The sequence below is a fragment of the Phialemonium atrogriseum genome (genome assembly GCF_030411735.1).
Source record: "Phialemonium atrogriseum strain 8032-3 unplaced genomic scaffold QBC33scaffold_1, whole genome shotgun sequence".
In the NCBI taxonomy this organism is placed as follows: Eukaryota; Fungi; Ascomycota; class Sordariomycetes; order Cephalothecales; family Cephalothecaceae; genus Phialemonium; species Phialemonium atrogriseum.
The window spans coordinates 1,525,817-1,543,330 of NW_026848138.1; the positions used below are offsets into that span (position 1 = coordinate 1,525,817).

The 17,514-nt window shown below is 55.2% G+C and overlaps 6 protein-coding genes across 6 annotated transcripts; 2 read left to right on the plus strand and 4 right to left on the minus strand.

Moving 5' to 3' along the window:
* Positions 1–63: 63 nt before the first annotated feature.
* Positions 64–1,875, minus strand: QBC33DRAFT_19294 (putative transmembrane alpha-helix domain-containing protein). Its single transcript, XM_060422534.1, has 2 exons — positions 1,402–1,875; positions 64–1,314 (listed from the first exon to the last, which is right to left on the minus strand). The coding sequence occupies exons 1-2, from the start codon at positions 1,472–1,474 to the stop codon at positions 236–238; spliced, it is 1,152 nt and encodes a 383-aa protein (XP_060288821.1). The 5' UTR covers positions 1,475–1,875; the 3' UTR covers positions 64–235.
* Positions 1,876–3,767: 1,892 nt separating this feature from the next.
* QBC33DRAFT_521908 (uncharacterized protein) lies at positions 3,768–7,181 on the minus strand. The gene is made up of 3 exons (XM_060426495.1): positions 6,481–7,181; positions 4,555–6,426; positions 3,768–4,494 (listed from the first exon to the last, which is right to left on the minus strand). The coding sequence occupies exons 1-3, from the start codon at positions 6,705–6,707 to the stop codon at positions 4,251–4,253; spliced, it is 2,343 nt and encodes a 780-aa protein (XP_060288822.1). The 5' UTR covers positions 6,708–7,181; the 3' UTR covers positions 3,768–4,250.
* A 636-nt stretch (positions 7,182–7,817) lies between these two features.
* Positions 7,818–9,883, minus strand: QBC33DRAFT_554061 (P-loop containing nucleoside triphosphate hydrolase protein; the record flags this gene model as incomplete). Its single annotated transcript, XM_060429469.1, has 2 exons — positions 7,818–9,599; positions 9,662–9,883. 2 exons carry the CDS (start codon positions 9,881–9,883, stop codon positions 7,818–7,820), a joined length of 2,004 nt encoding a protein of 667 aa, XP_060288823.1.
* A 362-nt stretch (positions 9,884–10,245) lies between these two features.
* QBC33DRAFT_521913 (uncharacterized protein) lies at positions 10,246–13,993 on the plus strand. The gene is made up of 5 exons (XM_060426496.1): positions 10,246–10,924; positions 10,976–11,095; positions 11,153–11,416; positions 11,481–13,435; positions 13,492–13,993. The coding sequence occupies exons 1-5, from the start codon at positions 10,709–10,711 to the stop codon at positions 13,655–13,657; spliced, it is 2,721 nt and encodes a 906-aa protein (XP_060288824.1). The 5' UTR covers positions 10,246–10,708; the 3' UTR covers positions 13,658–13,993.
* On the minus strand, positions 13,843–15,170 carry QBC33DRAFT_521917 (vacuolar protein sorting-associated protein 20). Its single transcript, XM_060426497.1, has 3 exons — positions 14,930–15,170; positions 14,485–14,848; positions 13,843–14,374 (listed from the first exon to the last, which is right to left on the minus strand). The coding sequence occupies exons 1-3, from the start codon at positions 14,965–14,967 to the stop codon at positions 14,132–14,134; spliced, it is 645 nt and encodes a 214-aa protein (XP_060288825.1). The 5' UTR covers positions 14,968–15,170; the 3' UTR covers positions 13,843–14,131.
* Positions 15,171–15,349: 179 nt separating this feature from the next.
* On the plus strand, positions 15,350–17,230 carry QBC33DRAFT_521921 (CUE domain-containing protein 5). Its single transcript, XM_060426498.1, has 3 exons — positions 15,350–15,552; positions 15,647–16,493; positions 16,555–17,230. Exons 1-3 carry the CDS (start codon positions 15,532–15,534, stop codon positions 16,965–16,967), a joined length of 1,281 nt encoding a protein of 426 aa, XP_060288826.1. The 5' UTR covers positions 15,350–15,531; the 3' UTR covers positions 16,968–17,230.
* The last annotated feature ends 284 nt before the right edge of the window (positions 17,231–17,514 follow it).

Here is a 17,514-nt window from a genome sequence, read left to right on the forward strand (position 1 = left end):
CGAGGGCAATATTATTATGTGATCCGACAGATAAGGAAAGTGGATTGATCCATTGTTGCTTGTCCAGCCGTAAAACGCCGGGGATAAAAGGACTGGAGGTCGACGCGCAACGACGCGCAGGGATGTGTCGCGGAAGGCGTATGTTTGAACGGAGACGGGTATATATCGTATTCAAGAAAAGTCGAGCCGACTGAGACATCATAATCGATTCCTTTTTTTTAGGGGTCGCAGAGGGCTAGAAATTTTGCGAGATGCCAGCAGTCTGCTGGGGATAGTGGGCCGAGTTCTCGATCTGCGTGTTGCGCCGTGCGGTGACATCGCGGATGATGGGTTGTGCGCCGAGCTCGGTCGGACCCTGCCGACCGTCTGAGTACGGGTTGCTGTTCCCGTACTGGTCATAATACCCGGGTCCCCCGCCGTAAGCAACGCCGACTCCGCCTTCGCCGGATCCGTCAGAGCGCCCAGCAGCGCTGTACGAGGAAGACGCGTTCGAAGGACCCCGGTGGACGTCGCCGCGGTTCCCGGCCGCCGACGGGCCCATGGCTCCCAGGATTTCACCCTCGGGCGACTGGGACCCATCGTGCATCAGCGGCTCTCCTGAGCGGGTATCCGAGATGTTGCCGCGAGTGGGCGAGGTGGCGTCAGAGTAAGCCGCTCCGGCCGCACCGCCCGACATTGTCGTCGACGCTTTCCTGCCTGTCGAGCCTGCAAGGGTGGTGCTGCCCCAACCGCGATAGCCCGACGAACCGTCCTCCTTCATTTCAAACGGCCCGCCCGCGGCAGCCACGTCGGGAATGGCCGGGTCGGCGTTGGGGTTGTAGCCATAGTCTTCCACCTCCTTGCGCCGCTGCTCCTCGGCCTCTTTCCGTTGCTTCCGCTTGCGCCACAGATAGATAGCAGCCAAGACGAGAAGCGCAACTGCGGCAATAGGGACTACCACAGCAACCGCTATCTTGCCAGAACCGTTGAGTCCACCTCCACCGCCCTTGCTCGGGCTGATGGCACCGCCCGTCGGGGTGGGGGAGGATGATGCCGATGCCGAAGTTGGAGCATCTGTCGGGGTGGGAGAGGATGAAGTAATCGTGGTGACAACTGTACTCGTCCGTCCTCCTCCGGGTTCCGTGCTAATTGATGAGCTAGTAAAAGTAGTAGGAGGCCGCTCCGTGGATGGAGGGGGCTCCTTTGAGGTTGTTGGGGTCGGAGGTTCGGAAGTTGGCGGGAGACTTGTTGTTGGTGGCGGGGACGAGGTGATAGGCGGATCAGAGGTCGGCAAAGAGGTTGGAGGACGAGAGGTTGTAGGGTCTGGCGTCGAGGCTGTTGCTGGCGGGTTAGCAGGAGAACTCGGGGGCCGACTGGGCGTCGGCGAGCCAGGCGGATCCGATGCCTGCGCGCTGATCGTACTTGAATTGTTGGTGGCCATGATGAAGGTTTGACGCCTTAGCCGACGAGGATAATCCCTTAAGGGCAGGGCCATGTTAGCGACGAGACGGGTCCAAGCATAAACAGTATAGGACAGAGTTTGGGACACATGGCGAGATCGTCGATAAAAGAAGCTGGTGTGGGATGAAAATGTTGTGGTAGGAGGACGAAGAGCGATGGATTCAAGACCACAACATGAACACGCAAGGGTGATACAGCTTGAACAAGCACAGACAGGACCGGTATGCGGGTAGCAATTGGGCTACACACCTTCAAACAGGGATGGATCCTCTATCAAAACTCAGCTAAGGGGGCGAAGGAGAGGCTGTCTCGAAGGGTGGTGCGGAAAGGGGGTGTTTGAGAGTCGCGATGGCTAAGACCAAACGAATGGCTGAGCACCGTATGACCTTGACGTGGCGGTCTTGTGTCCAGGCGCCTGACGAAAGAGCGACGGTCGAGATCCAGGCTAGGAGTGTTATGACAGACCAAATGAAAACTAAAAGAGACCGACTGGAATGGAGGGCGAAGAAGGACAATCTTCTTGTTGCAAAGAGGAATGTAAAGTGGAGAACCGGGAACCGGACGCCGGACGGTGAGAGAATGGGAGGAGATCGAAGCAATCTGTCTGTCAGTCCTCGTGGGGCCAAAAAAAGGCGAGTTAAGAGAAGGAAGCAAAAGGGCCCCGTATTCCCTCAGACCCTAGCTAAGCACACCTAGGCCGTAAGAGGGTGAGGATTGGCGGCGGAGTAGGGTCGTATCGCGGCGGATTGGTCGAGACTTGTTTCTGGATGCTGGCAGACGAGCTCCGAGATTGGTGGATCGCAACTTTCAACGCTTTCAGTCTGGTTTGGGTCTGTTCACTTTCGCGTTCCAATTATTTTCTCGGTGAAATTTTCTGGCGCCGTTATTGTGGTTTTAATCAGTCCCGGGACAACTTCTATGATTTTCGTTGGCAATGAATGGGACGATGGTGGGCGAACTGAGATCCGGATGTTGGGAGTTCCTCGGTTTCCGGCTACTATCTCAATTTTCACAACCACCCTGAATGTCGGCTTTAACTGCGCGAGCAGAGAAGTATTTTCCTAACCACCACGAGTAAGTCGCCAAGGCGCCTAATTGCTCTCGTCTCAAAAGTGTTCGTTGACTCGTTCTCAAAGGCAATGGGGGTCTTTGGTATAATTACTAAGATGTGGCTACCACGTTGTGCGAGTCGTGGCTGTGCTCGCATTGAGCTAGTCGCGGCGGTCTGTCCCGGACTCGAGTCCACGAATGACTAGCCCCGTACTATTGGTTCGGCGCTTGGTCGTGATTTCTGCGGGTCGAGTCGGGCTTTTCCGGCTGTTATGGATATGTCTGTATCTGAAGCACAGTAACAGAGGTCAAAGGAGTGGAAGATGAAAAGGCATTTATTAGCATCCAGCAAGTAGAAGGAGGCGTTTCTCCGGCGTCCTGCTATTTAAGAGTTCTGCGGATTACCCTACCCCTCAGGCCTGACCAACCTTCCGGGGCTTTGTCTAGATCTTTACCCAAGGCAAGTTGCGCTATCCGAATCCGGTCTAGCGCCGATGCCGTATTTGTTCAAAGGAAGTGCTGCATGCGGAGGATTTCTCGATATGGAGCAAGGGAGCAATGATTACGCACCGAACAGCGAGCATCGACTCGTATCTTTGCTCGGTCAACGGAAACCAATGCCGTTTCTGGCCGTTGTCCGAAAGGCAAGGCGGCAAAAAATATTCCCAGTTCTCGAGGTCACCAACGTCATCCAGGAACGAACGCCGTTGGCCCCTTCCTAGAACGTTCGCTGTGTGGCCACTTAACCGATTTAGCGACCAACCAGGGGACTGAACGTAATAGCGCACCACACCATTCGCATCGAGCCGGATGGCTGTGCTTACTGCGTACAGCTTGTGGAGACGGGCTCCATCAACAAAATCCAAGGCGGGTGTGGCGATGTTCTCCCATTGGTCTGCAATCCGCAGGATGAGTGATCAGCGCGGGTTCAAAAATAGAAAACCTGGCGCTCCATCGACCACAGCTCTGAATATGACCTCCGGCGTGGCGCCAGTGCCCTCTACCAGGTGCGAATAGCGGGTAGGTACCTAGGTAGCCTTCAAGTGCCGCCCCGGTCTCAGGCAGGACCCGGGGGCAGGACGGCGTAGAATTTTGCGAGGGAGATTCGAGATAGCTTCCTATTGTTTATTTAGTCCTCGAGTGTCCAAGGAAAGGCGTTGGCACAAGTTGGCACGGCCTATTAACGACTGCATGCCGATAATCCTGCCAGTAAGCGGATGCCTGAGTCATGTTCCCGCGCGGCCGGTTTCACAGTCAAATGGACGATGAAAAATACACAGTAATAGTATGAAAATGGAATAAGATGACAGTTGAACGTTTTCATTAAACCACATTGTCTTCCGGCTACCCGGGTCTATAGGTTAAGTGGATTTATCGTCATGCGCATGTGCGATCGTGAGTGCCATGCGGGGTTGTGATTATATTCTCCCCCGTCATTTGCGCACCAAAAATGCTCCTCTATAGATGATAAACACAAGACATTACCAGTATGTCGCCCCATCAGTGGATTTGGGTAGGCACCGCTACTCCCGTGTCCCAGTGCAACGCAAGTGGTCAGGCCTCATGTCCGTCCCACATGCCCGCCAGTTGGCAGACAATGGGTGGACCAGCCTCATGACTTCAGCGAAGAAGTCTGGGGTCTGGGATCCCGAGGCCCTCTCCTCATATGCTTATAGAGACAGAAGAAAAAAAAGCAATAGAGACCATGCCCATGCCAGAAGAGTCTATAAACATAAGACGACGAGGGGGGGACCAGCCGCCTAGTCGCGCATAGTCCATGAAGGCTTGAGCTTCTGCTGCACCTGGGCGGCAGTGAATATGCTGTCTTCCGGAAGCCGACTGACTCGACCAGCCCCACTGCGGATGGCACTCAACTGGGCCGTGGACATGCCGCTCCGATTGCTACGGATAGAGCCGGTCTCGCTCCGAGAGTCCGAGTCGGTGAATTTGCGTGGAGGGGCAAAATCAAGGCCGGTGAAGGTGCTCGATTTGCGAAGAAGATGGCTATCACGTTGTTAGAATAAGCTCAAATCACTTGCTGTCCAGCCAAGTTAGGGTGCTTACGGGCTGGGCAATGTAGGTAGTTCCTCGAAGGCATTGACCAAGGGGGAATGGATGGGCACATTGAGTTGGTATGGACGGCGCTCGCCCGCGGGGCTCTGAGGTCGGCCGGCTGCCCGGTCTTTGAATGTCTCTGGCGGTGCAAATTCGATCGAGCCGAGGAGTGCAACCGAGTCGTCTCGGAGCCTGGACGGGTTGGGCAGCGTGGTCAGTGTCGAAGGCGGCACGAACGGCTTCCGAGGGCGCCCAGACATGGCTGAGCCCGCCCGAGGCCTTCCCCATGCGTTCGACACCGACGAACCTGGCCGTGGTCCGTAGTTGCTCGATGATGCGGAGCCGGGTCTCGGCGGGCCGCGTCCGCCAGGCATGCTCATCCCACCGACTGATCCGTGATGGTGCGGACGCGGACCGCCGCGAGGGCCTGGGAATCTTGAACCTGAGGGCGGTGGTGTCATTGCTCGCCGGGATACCGGCTGGGCATACGGCATGACGAAGGAATTGGAAGCTGGATCGTAATACGGTGCATCGCCAACGTAGCCCCCGTCGTAATCCTCATAGTAGTCTACTCTTCCATGTTGTAGATTCCCCATTGACGGATTCACGGCGGGCATAGGATCGGGCTTCGAATCGTCAAAGTACTCCTTGTAGAATGATCGAATGCGGTTTGCCCGGGTCTCGGGGTCTTCGGACTCGATAACATCGTCTGGGGGCAGAGGACGCAGTCCAACGGAGAGTCGACGGGTGTCTTGCACCGGGACACCTAGGCCTGTCTGGGCGGCTTGATAGTTCATCGATTCTCTTTGCATGCTCCGCCCACGGTCCTCAGAGTCAAAGTACTCTTGCTGATGGTACCCGTCGTGTGCCATTTGCGGATAGTCGTGATCATTATATCCTTCTGGTTCTTCCACGATTGCGCCCACGACCGGAGGTGGTGATGAAAGCTGAGGGTGCGAACCAACTGATAGGGGTTGAACTGTTGGCGGCGACATGCGATGCGATGAAATCGACGGGCTCTGACTATGGGCATTGTGAGACGTCCCAACGCGGCCAATCGAGGGTTGGCCTGCATGGCCCAGGACACTCTCGCTGTCGGCCATATCCAGCTCTGCGTCGACTACTGAAGCGCTGGCGGAATAACCAGACATGGGTTTTCGAGCGATTCGTTGTGCTGCAGCAGGAGGGTCTTGGATCACTGGTCCGGTCGGCATCGCCAAAGAGCCTGGCTCCCCGGCGGGATAGGGCATTGAGCTGAAGTCGGGTAGTGATACTTCCGTGGGGGAACGGAATGGGTCCTTCAACGGCAATGACGGGGGGTAATCAGAGTCCTCAGGGATTGTGGTGGCCGGCTTCATATGCACGGGCTCTGGCGGCGGTGGAGGCGATTTGGGGAGCGAGTTCTGTCGGGGGGGAGCAATGTATGCGCCAGAGGCGGCCATCGAATGAGTCCGAGCAGCCGAGTCTCGGTCATTGCTCGAGCCAGTGTAAATCGAGGACCCGTCGCGGTCGCGGCCCTTTGGAAGCGACCGTGTAGAGACAGCATCGCTCCCTGCATATTGAGCCACTGGCCGATAGGGGTCCTCGTTCTGATGGAGCGATTTGGCCAAAGAATGCAGTGATTCCCGGGAACTGTGCAGGTGTGAAGGAAGAAGGTAGGGGCTCGAGAGGTTCATGTCCATCGACATCTGCCGGTACCGGGAATGGTCCTTTCCCATGCCCAGGATGCTCTTCCGGTTGCCTTTGCCGCCCTTGTCCAAGTTCTCTCCCAGGCCAAAATCCAGCGACTTGTGAGGATCCATGGCATCCTCTCTCCTTTGCCTTTTCATGTTCCTCCGGTGGAGGAAGATCAAAACGCACATGGCCGAGACAAGGGGAATCCTGCATTTCTGATTAGGACAACAAAACAAGGACGATACTGGGCGAGTCACTTACAATACTCCGAGAACAATGGGTAGAGTCATGGCTGAGCTACCAATTGGCTTCTCGCAGGCGTTCGAGTTGTTGCCGGGGAGGCATGTGCTCGATGTTCGAGGCGCATCTTCACTGGCCGTCCTGGGCCCTAGCATCCGGCTCTGCGGCGTGTCGCTGGCTTGTTGAGCTTTCAACAATACTCTTGGACCAAGAGCATAGCCGACCCTCAGCATCGCAGCGCCCTCCATGGTCGCCAAATGCTTTATCGTCCCTCTCAAATGCCCAGTTTCGAAAAGATAGAACAGAACCAGAAAACAAGATCAACAGAAAAGCTGGTTCGGCTGAACTTCGTGTAAGTCGAGATCGGTGCAGAAATAGCAGAAGAACAACGTCAGCGGATTGTAAAGGATGTTGTCATAGTATTGTAGTCGTGAAACGGAATGTTGTCCGCGAGGAGCTTGAGTTCGGTACAGCGGGAGAAAACGATAGAAGGCGATCCTATTAGTGATGGGCCGAAACGAAACGAGACGGGATAACTCGAGAAGCAGCAGCAAGCAAGCAGGCTACGAGCTAAGGAGCGGACGATTCCAAGGCGGAACAAATAAATGAGTGTGGTCAACGGGCACAGAATACCCGTCGGTGTCGTGAGCGAAAAGAATGGCACGCCTGCTTGCTTGCAAACCAAAAGCAAGTGAACCACGATGTCCAGAGACGATTGAAAATGGGAGTTTGGATTAGGATTAGACCTCGATTAGGGGGGGGATCGCACCCAGGGGACGAATAGGGACACGGCCAATCAAAATACGGCTGTGGGCTGGTGGACGAATAGAATTGCTAATTTCGTCTCAATAAAAAGCGGGACGGGGCCCAGCCAGGCACCCCAGTTGATCCTGGACATTTGAGTGGACGACGCACCGAAACATCGGTGCGGCTTGCAGCTTGCATTTTCAGGATAAATGTGGCGCTAATCTCCGCTTGTGGCCCTGTGTAATCCGTAGCCACGGTCTGTTACTCAACGCCAGGGGGGCTAGGCCCCGATGCCCCCAGTTGGATCCTAACTAATAAAATCAACCGAGATGAGGTGTCACATGGCGGGGAACATGGAACCGACCCAGCTGATAGAGTCCTGCTTTGAAGTTGATGTTCCCATGCTGCAGTGAAACGGGTTGAAACCGCAACAACATGTTCTGGAGTCCCAAGGATGAGGACTTAGAAGGACTCCTGGTGCGGCTCTAGTTCCAGTGTAGCACGATAGATCTCATCGCCAGCGCCTCAACTATGATTTGATTCGTCGCCTACATGCTGTTGCCAGGGAGAGAGTCAGTTCCGTCCCCTGGCAGCATCTTCTGAGCTGTCTATCATCCAGACTTGGTCTGATAGAAGTCCGGAGCGTATTGCAGGAGCCAATTCTTTTCGATTTTGCTGATGTCTCGGACAAAGATCTTGCTGCCAGTGTCGAAGACCTCATGGAAGATCACCCAGTCAGCTCTCCGGTTGAACATCAGTGAGCTCGGGTGAGCGTGGAGGACGGTGTCCCCTGAAACGTTGCGGAAGGTCCCATCTGGTTGCATCCTCGCGGCGTGTGCAAAATAGCCCGTAGTCAAGCATCGTCGTATCTGCTCGGCCTTGTTCTCCGCTGGCGGGGCTGTCAGAGACTCGTCTACGATGACGCCGAATCGCTCTAGATAGCGCTTGAGCTGTGTTCTTATGCTGACAGCCCGGGTCAGGGCTTTGAAATTCAGGGAATTGTCCCTGCAAAATCGTGACTCTTTGCGACCCTTGGTCACAAATGCCTGGTAGACGTTGAGCAACGTGAGGTGGTCGCCTTCCTCGGCCGCGAACTTCCTTTTCGAGCTCTCCGTTTTCCTCTTCTCGCCGTCGTGCTGGACCCACACATTCCCCCCTAGGCTCGTCATCGCAGCGATTGTAAGAACTTCGCTCAAACAGCCGAAGCCTGGGGCAGAGAGGAGAGCCTTTGCCATCATCGGCTCCACAGCCAGCTCTGCCATCCTCATCCCGAGAGGCCTCGTCAACTTGGCATACTCATCCAGTGCGCCGAGCGAGTACAGGAGCTCCAGAGCCTTCACCATCAACTCTGCGGGTGGCGGCGTGAGAAAGTCAAAGCGGAGAACATTGTCGATTCCGAGTGCCTTGAGTTGCAGGATAAACGGAGCTAGGTTCGATCGCTGGATTTCCGGGACATTGGCCTCAGGGAGAGACTGAAACGCGTCCTCGGTGTAGAGTCGGAAACACTTTCCTGGCTGGGTTCGTCCGGCTCGTCCAGCCCTTTGCGCTGCTGAGGCCTTGGACACTGGCGTTGCTGTCAATGTCTCAATGCCGGTTTTCGGGTCGTAAGTCCGCAACTTGACAAACCCACAGTCCACAACATAGACGATACCGTTTATGGTGACGGAGGCTTCGGAAATGTTCGTCGAGAATATAACCTTCCTGGTATTTTCCGGTGCTTCGTCAAAGACGTACATCTGCTGCTCTGTCGATAGGCCAGCGTACAGAGGCAGTGGTAATAACGCCTGAGACTTGGGAGGCAGCCGTGAAACCCGTTCCGATACCGCCTCGATAGCGGAGTCGATTACTTCCCTCCCGGTAAGGAAGACAAGTATGTCCCCTTTGGGCTCTGTGGTGTGTATGTCAAATACCGTTGACACCGCCTTCTCCACGTAGTCTTCGGCAGGAGATGCCAAGTAAAGGACATCAATAGGATATGTCCTGCCCTCGAGGCTGATGATAGACCCTATTGCCCCAGCATCTCCGCCAGGGGGCCCTTCGTACCCACCATCTTCGGTGAAAAAGCGGAGGAACTGATCGGCCTGGAGGGTCGCACTGCTGACAACAATTCTCAACTCCGGCCTTCTCTTACGGATCTTCTTCAGAAGACCCAGTAAAATGTCAGAGCTGATTGATCTTTCATGGGCTTCGTCCACCATAATCACAGAGTATCGTGAAAGAAGGGGATCGACCAATGCCTCCCGAATGAGAAGGCCATCGGTTAGGAATTTGATGCGCGTCGAGGCAGACGTCACATCCTCAAAGCGTATTGAGTATCCGACTTCCTTTCCAATTTCGCACCCAATTTCTTCTGCAACTCGTAGAGCAACCGTGGTCGCAGCAACACGTCGCGGCTTCTCGAGTCAGTTCGATGGTTCTCCAAAGGAACGGCATTGGCAGCCCGACGGATCCTTACTTGAGTGACAGCTATGATCTTCCCGCCTGCGCACCAGCCAGCTTTCTCGAGGAATTGGGGTATCTGCGTTGTCTTCCCGGAGCCAGTCTGACCAACGACGATGGTGACAGGATGGGTCTCAATGAGATAGAGGAGGCTTTCACGGTGCTTCGTAATGGGAAGCAGAGCGGCAGGTTTGTACAAGGCCGGAATAAAGGACGAGTCAAGATCCAAGTCTGCCATATTGGCTGGTTGGACACCACCCGACTCCGAGTATCCCACTTACAACCAGGAGACACCTGTGACCCGGTTTAACGCCGTTTTCTTCCCGACTCGATCCAACCTTAGGCTCTCAAGGTGGATTTCCAACCCATGAAGTAGAATCAAAAAGCCTACCTTTGTAGGTAGGAGATCACTAGGTATTTGTCGGTAGTTAGGAAGTGAGTCTGATGCTATCTGGGCAGGAGGTTGAAGAGTCGAAGGGGTGTATGGAATATTCGCCTTCCTTACGTAACTCGCATGGATTAGTAAGGCGGGCTGACGCCTAAACACCCAAGTTACGCCCAACCGTGGCTGCCTGAGGCGCAGCTCACTCGACCGCCTGAATAAATCAGGACTTATTCAGCTCCTGGTCACCTTCTCCTTCTCCCAGATTCACTCAGCCAAAGGCGTGCCCGATTTGGCACGTACGCCCAGTCCTGGTGACGCGTTTGTTCACTGTACAAACAACCTAATAGCGCGATTTGTTTGCCGCATGGATTGAGTCTCCGACTACCTCCTCGGAAACTCTCAGTGGAATCGTGATTTCCTCCAAACCTGCCGTTGACTTGATTTTCCTTTCTCTCCACACTTTCCTTTGGATCTGGCAAGTGTCTGTCTTCATTGACCCTTCCAAGGAAGCCTCATCTGGGACGGTTTCGCTGCACAGGAAGGAGATTTCTGTCCGAGAGCCCTCAAACCCTGCCCACGGGTAGACCGTCTGCTCACTAACCTTGCCCGTCGTTCCAAACTCTCGAATCTTATGTACTTCCATGATCGTACATGATGGTAGGGCTCTGAATTTTCAGTATGGGAAGAGAAAAGAAGGACGGCCCCGGTGTCCCCTCTGGCCACCATGCAAAGGACAGGCACCGCCGGGACAGAAAAGGCGTCCTGCATGACTGGACCGGCCCTATGCCGAGAGGTTTGGTTGCAAGGCCGCAGATTGCGCAGCCCAAAACCAAGCATCACTCGTATTTTGAGTTTGTCGAGAACAAAGACAAGAAGAAGAAGCTCGAATTTCAGGTATACATAACAACCTGGAAGATTACGGATGGCCGTCTCACTGCAGAACAGATCACAACAAACAAGCACCCTCCGCCCGGCTTCGAGTTCGTTCCCATAGGAAATCCAGCCTTGACAACAGCATGCAAGGAACTCTCTCGATCGCAAGATGCCATGATCTTTATTGTTTCAGTCCGTTCAGGAAGCCCGTAACAAGACCGTGTTATTCCCCGTGCTAACAGGCCGCAGGCATCTAAGGGCGGTGATTCGAAAGAGCTTAGCCTCGCGTTGAACCGTGTTGGCCACCACGTCAGGCAAACCATTGTCGAGCAAGCTCGCGAATCCCTTGGCGACCTCGAATATCTTCCTCTTGCGGGCAACCCCGGCATCCCAGAGCCCATCCCCGAAGACCAGGAAGAGATCAACAATCAAGCTGATGCGGCGATAAAGGATCTATTCCCCCGGATACCGAACGGAGACCGCCAGACCATCATCCAGCACTCTTTTAAAAAGGTAAGTAAACCACACCCCCGCGTCACTTATCGATGATACGAACAGGTTTCCTTCCCTTCCTCAGGGCGCGACTATGAATGGCATGCGTCTGGTTGGACTGGCCCCTGATATCACACTGTCACGGCGTGTACAACTTGCCGTGCTTGCCCACATTCGGCATACCCATACTCGGTACGATCAACTGTTGCGTGAGACGACATATGTCAACGCGAGGAAAGCGGTAGAATCGTTGTGTCTCGATATTCTCGTCAAGTGGCGAGGAGACGAAGAGACTGGCCGTGACCAGCTTGACGAGATTCTTCGAGAGGTCGTGGTGATCTCTGACTCGGAAGATGACGAATACGAGGATGACGAAGACGAGTCTGAAGAGTCCGAGTCCTCTGAGGCCAGTTCGATCCAAGAACTTGCCCCTGCAGATCGCCTTAAACCGGCTCTGGCCATTGCCAGCCCGCAGGAGCCCCTCAACACCCAGGGGCCCCTCAACCCACAAAGCCCCTCTGTTCTTGTTAATGCAGGCCATGCTAAGGACAGAGCTGTGCAAGTACCGGAGTCCCGTCGCTTGACAAAAGAGGCCAGAGAGGAAAAGAGGGCAGCAAGGAAGGCCCACCGGGGCTTCTTGCGGTACCAAGCGGTTAGAGACCAGGTATGGCATAAGGCTGTTGAGCGACAGCAGCTTGGCGCCCGAGAGCCTGCATCTCCTGCTGCCCAAGTGTCCACGGTTAGGCCAACAAGCAACGTATTGCAAACGTATCATGCCAGGCCAAGTTCGTATGGTCTTCCTTATCCGGCATACCACGCACAGATTCCATACGATGACGCTGAATACCTTCCGCGCAATGGCAATCCACGTACTGTTGTTACCTCTCATCCGCAGTATTTAGCTAGGGATGGCCGCACAGGCGGGAGTGCGAGCTTCAACAGCTTTGGGGCTGTAGTTGGGTCCCGTGTTAACGCACTTGAGCCCCCAACTGCTTCACGCTCAGTGGTAAGCCATCGAGATGAGAGTCTCAAAGACTGCCTGGTGCGGTCAATCGAATCAAGGTCTCCTGAGACTTCCCACTTCTCGTACCAACCCTCGAGACTCCCTCGTCTTTCAGAACCTCAACATTCCGAGCACCTATCTGCCCGATTGGCTGTTCCTGTGGCTCGGCCAGCTTGGCGGAGTGCTGCTCCGGATTCATACGGCGAGGAGTTCCTTGATGAGCGTCGTATGGTAGATGACCAGCGGGACTTCATCAGGGTTCAGGCTAGTCGTGAGTCGAATGGCATCCCCACAAGCTCAGCGGGCTACAGTGTCTCTCGCGCCCCTACCACGTATTTCGGAGTCCCAAGCGTGGCCTATCCAGTTGCAGGGCCGTTCAATGCTGCGCACCGGCAATCTCCTGCCACGCACTACCGAAGTTCCACTCTTGCTGAAGACGACGGGTTTCTTCGACAGGAATCAAACCGCGTCATGGTCGAAGATGAAGGAACCCGCCATGCCGCAACCTTCCGACGGGACTCGCGCCCGATGTTGGTTGACGACCGCGAATCGCAGCTTAGATCTGTCCGAAGGGAGGAATTGCGTCCAATTTCCTTCGGCGACTATGGGATGAGGCCAGAACTAGAAGGAAGGGCTGTGGGGCAGCCGCAGCCCTATGCCGTTTATCGAGATCGAACGACGCCAGCCGACCACGGGATCATCGAACTTCGACGGCACCCCCATGACCAGCTGAGGGGCCATGCCGACCCTCGCTTCGCTTCGCCATACAGTGATCGGGCCCGAGGAGGGGATGTGGAGAGACACATGCCCGTTGATTTCATCCCGGTTTCGAATGTCTTTCCCCGGCCCCACGTGGCACCTGCGAGTAAGGATTATTCTTGGCCACCCCCCAAAGACATCCATTCTCGATATGGGGACGGGCTAGGAGAACCATCACACCTGCGCGAATATACACGGGGCGCCTCACAGTCGTTAGGTGCCCGTGTCAATCTGCCGAGAGAAGAGAGGGTTGTCCGGGTTGAATATGTTGATCACAGGCAAGTCTATTGCGGCATGGCAGCAAAGGCTATTTCAAAATATTGACAAGTTGCAGTTACCCCAATCGAGACTATGAGCAACGCGTACGACCACACGAACATGAACACATATACCAGCAAAGAAACAACTCTTCCGTTCCTGTGTCGTTCGCTGACGACGACCATTGTATCCCTCCGGAGCAAAAAAGGTCAGCGCAAGACGGTGTCATCTATATCAGCTGAGAGCTCGCCGCTTCTGCTGGGCTCACCGTGCAACCAGTGTAGAGAGGACTTTTTGGACTCCCAGCGTGGTTCGACGCCAAGTGTTTATCGAGTACATATCTGGTTGCTGGCGACGCCTTATCGTGCCCCAATGTCGCTATATATCTGGGGTCGCGGTTCCATGCCTTGAGATAAGTCGATATGGGGCTGAATGTGTTTAGAATAAGGGAAGAGAGCCTCGAGTCATGCAATAATGCAGTATCTTGGCCGGGGGGTTATTATCAACGCCAATGTACATACTGTACCTCTATAATATCATTGTTTAGCTAGGCTTGTAATGAAGATTCATCTCCCAAACCCCCGATCCCAACGACCAATCCCCTGATAAATGGCCATCCGGGCTGACGCCGCTATCCCAGTGCATGTACCAGGCCAACCTCTATGTAACATAAACCTAAACCCAGCACTGTAGCGTAACGCGTTACCACAACACCATTACGCCAACATTGCTTCCCGTTCTCCTTGATTAATCCGCGTTGGCTGCCGGGGCTCTCTGTCGGCGTCGGGCTCGGGTTCTATATCTGCCTCGTGGCCCGGCAATATTTTGCTGGGAGCTTCCGGCAAGGTGGGGAGTCCTTGCCGAGCGTTGCGAACCTCGTTTTCCAAAGCCTCGAGTTCCTGCTCCACCTCCTCCTCGTCGTGGTTAGATATTTTCCCGCCCAGCATTTCGCTGACCTCCTGTTGCCAAGGTGGTAGGTTAGCAAGCCGTAGTCGCGGCCGCGGGGGCAGTTCCCCTCCCAAGGGGGGGGGGGGGCGGGGTTAGGGAGCAGGAGTAGGTAGGCACGCACCTTCTGGTAGGCGATGGCGTCTGCCGTCTCGCCCATGAGCTTCTCCACGTGGTCAACCCCGCCCATTTCGGCGTGGATCTCCTTGAGCACCTTGGTCCCCTGCTGGAGGCCAAAGATGATGTCCTTCTGGATCTTGGCGAACTCGACGCTCGACGTCAGCTGCTCGAGCTGCTCGAGCTGCGAGTCCGTCTTGGCCAGGAGCGACTCCTGGTACTTCTTGCGGCGCAATGCGAGTAGGGCCTTCTTCCGGTCTCCCTGCGCCAGCATCTGCTTCGCAATCTGCGTCTCCCGGTCGGTGAGGATCGTTATGCGTCGCTGGTACTGGTGTAGCTTGTCGCGCTGGTTCTTCAGATCCAGGATGGCCCTGGTTTTGGAGGGTTAACTGGTGTCTTTGGGGGGGTGCGGGGTCACAAGCAGGCTGTTGGGCTCTCGATTGTCTCCTTACTTGTCTTGCGCCGTAACCCGGCTAGGATTGTTTCCCATGGTGACATGAGAACGAGATCAACAATCGCGGGCGGGCGATCGAGTTTCTTGCTCGACTCCTGCCTGAACCACTATCTAGAAGCTGCTCATCGTAGCGGGACGGGTGGACGAGACGTCAGAGGTCTTATCGGTATGCCTTATCAACGGAATGTGGCTGAACCGAAACCAGCCGTGGTAATGTGGGGTGTGCGTAGTAAGTCGGGGGGGGTATTGCGGCTCTGATTGGCCAGATAATGCGGTCATTTGAGGCCGGTCTACGCATATGATGTGAGGTGGCAGAGTGGCTTCCAGTGCGGCGTCCACTAAAAGCCGTAAGCCAGGGCAGCATACGTAGGGTACTTCGTTGCATGTGGCGCGGCTACGTAAGCCCCTCAATCGTAGCCTGCTCACATGCGTCAACAGCAGATATCAACCTCGCCAGTATTCAAGTGCGATACGAAAAAGGCCAAGACATCACTATCCCGCCTAGAAACAGCAGAGATTTATCATTCCGCCTTGTGAAATCGATTATATCTTACCACGTTGCATCGTATTTCGAGGCAGACGGCCATCCCGACGATCAGTATGTCTGCGCCGCCCGACACGGTGAGTCTCGCCTTGCTGAGCCTTGCTTCTCAAACACTGCGGCAAATTTATGCGTTGTTTTCTTGTTTCTAACCCTCGAACGTGGAAATGCCAGGTCAAATCTCCTACTCCCGAAAACGGTCCAGAGTCACCAACAACAGCCCGACCTCTCGAGATGGACGACGACGACATCCAGGAATCAGGCGTCTTGGGCGAGGACGGTGCCCATAAACCCAACCCCACGACTCCGGCAACGACAGCAGCAGGATCAACAGAGGGGCCTCCACCAAAACCTCCCCGGCCGATGAGCGAGCAGCAGAAAAACGAGTTGATACTGAAGGAGGCCTTCCCCGCCGTTGACGTGCCCGTTATTAAGGCCGTCCTGTCAGCCAGTGGTGGTCGTATCGAGCAAGCCTTCAATGCACTTCTGGAGATGACAGATCCAGATGCCGTGCAGCACGAGCACCAGCAAGAGGAGCAGCCGCCCCCGCCACCCCCGAGACCTGTGGGCGCGCCTACCACTTCACAGTTGGAGGCCGACGAACTGTATGCCCGCCAGCTCGCGGAACACTACAGGAGCGTTGGCGAGTACGAGGCGAGAACCTCGAGCCGCGACCCTAGAATGCCGCGCGGGCGCCAGCAGACGGGCCTCAAACCCAACGAGATGTACGACCGGGAGCACAGCTTCATCGACGACGACCTGCCGGTCATCAAGGAGAATCTCCGCAAGGGCTTCCAGGATACGCAGAGCATGGTCAATACGTGGTTTACGAACTTCAAGAAGAAGCTGGACGAGCAGTTTGACGAGGGTGAGCATGACGAAAACGCACCAGGGGGAAGCTCCTTCATCGGCCGGCCGAGCCGAGACCAGAGCCGGAGGAGCGCAGATTACGATCGCTACGACGCCGACCCAGAACTGCTCAGCGACGATTTTGCGGGTATGAAGTTCAATAGCGATGGCAGTAAGTGTCCTGGTTCCGCAGCCATGTTCTTTGGGCGGCCCCGGTGCTGACCACCTCATAGCTCCGATCCAGCCTCAACAGTCCTACGCAAACCCCAACCGTTTCCAACCTCCCCCACCGTCCAAGTCGCCGAAGTCCAGTGATGGAAGAAAGGTTGCATTCAGTGAGAAGGTCGACAACATTGATGCCTACGATGCCTCGCCTCGGATTCCGCCCAAGGATTCCGCTGCTGGCGCTGCTAAGACCAGCAAATGGCAGCCGTTATCGACAGTCGAGCCTAGCCCTGTCGCAGAGAATGACCCTTTCAGCCTGGGAGACAGCGAGGACGAGAAAGACGCCAAGGATAAGACTACGAGCAAGGAGATCAAGATGGAGGACTCAGAGAGGCTCAAGAGGGCTGCCGCCGAGGCAATGTCTGATAGTCTTGTCGACGAAAAGCCAAAGGCCGGAGCCGCCAGTGACTCCAAGGAGTAGGGAGATGCGGGGATGCTGTTTGGGGCAAGTGAATCGCGGGTTGCGCATGGCGCCTAGGGAACTGGTAACAGCGATGGAACTTGTGTGATTTTATTTTGTGGAGGAGAGAATAAGTACAATTTCATTTGGCATCTTGACGAGTTTGCGAGTGTTTTGAGGAAAGGGAGGTCAACAGGCCGAACAAACAACCAGGGAACCAGGGAACCAGGTCCCCTCCCGAAAACCAGATGAACAATTGATGACATGCAAAATTCTGCCCCGCACCATCTCGGTACCCATTATCGATCGGCGTGGCGTTGCATTTGACATCTCAGCCTCGTCGTTTAGGTAAGCAGTTAGAAAGACGAGAGTGAGCACGAGGTTGAACCATGGGTTCCGATTGGCCGGGTTGCCAACTGGAGAGCAAAGCTACGGCTAGATACGTATCGGGGACCTCCCTTCCTGTATCGACTGTTGGCTTCACCTGGAGTCGCCTGCATCCTGTCTGCGGATCTTCATTGGCAGTGAACGGCGCTTTCCCCAATGTCTCAAGTGTGCATTTTCGTTA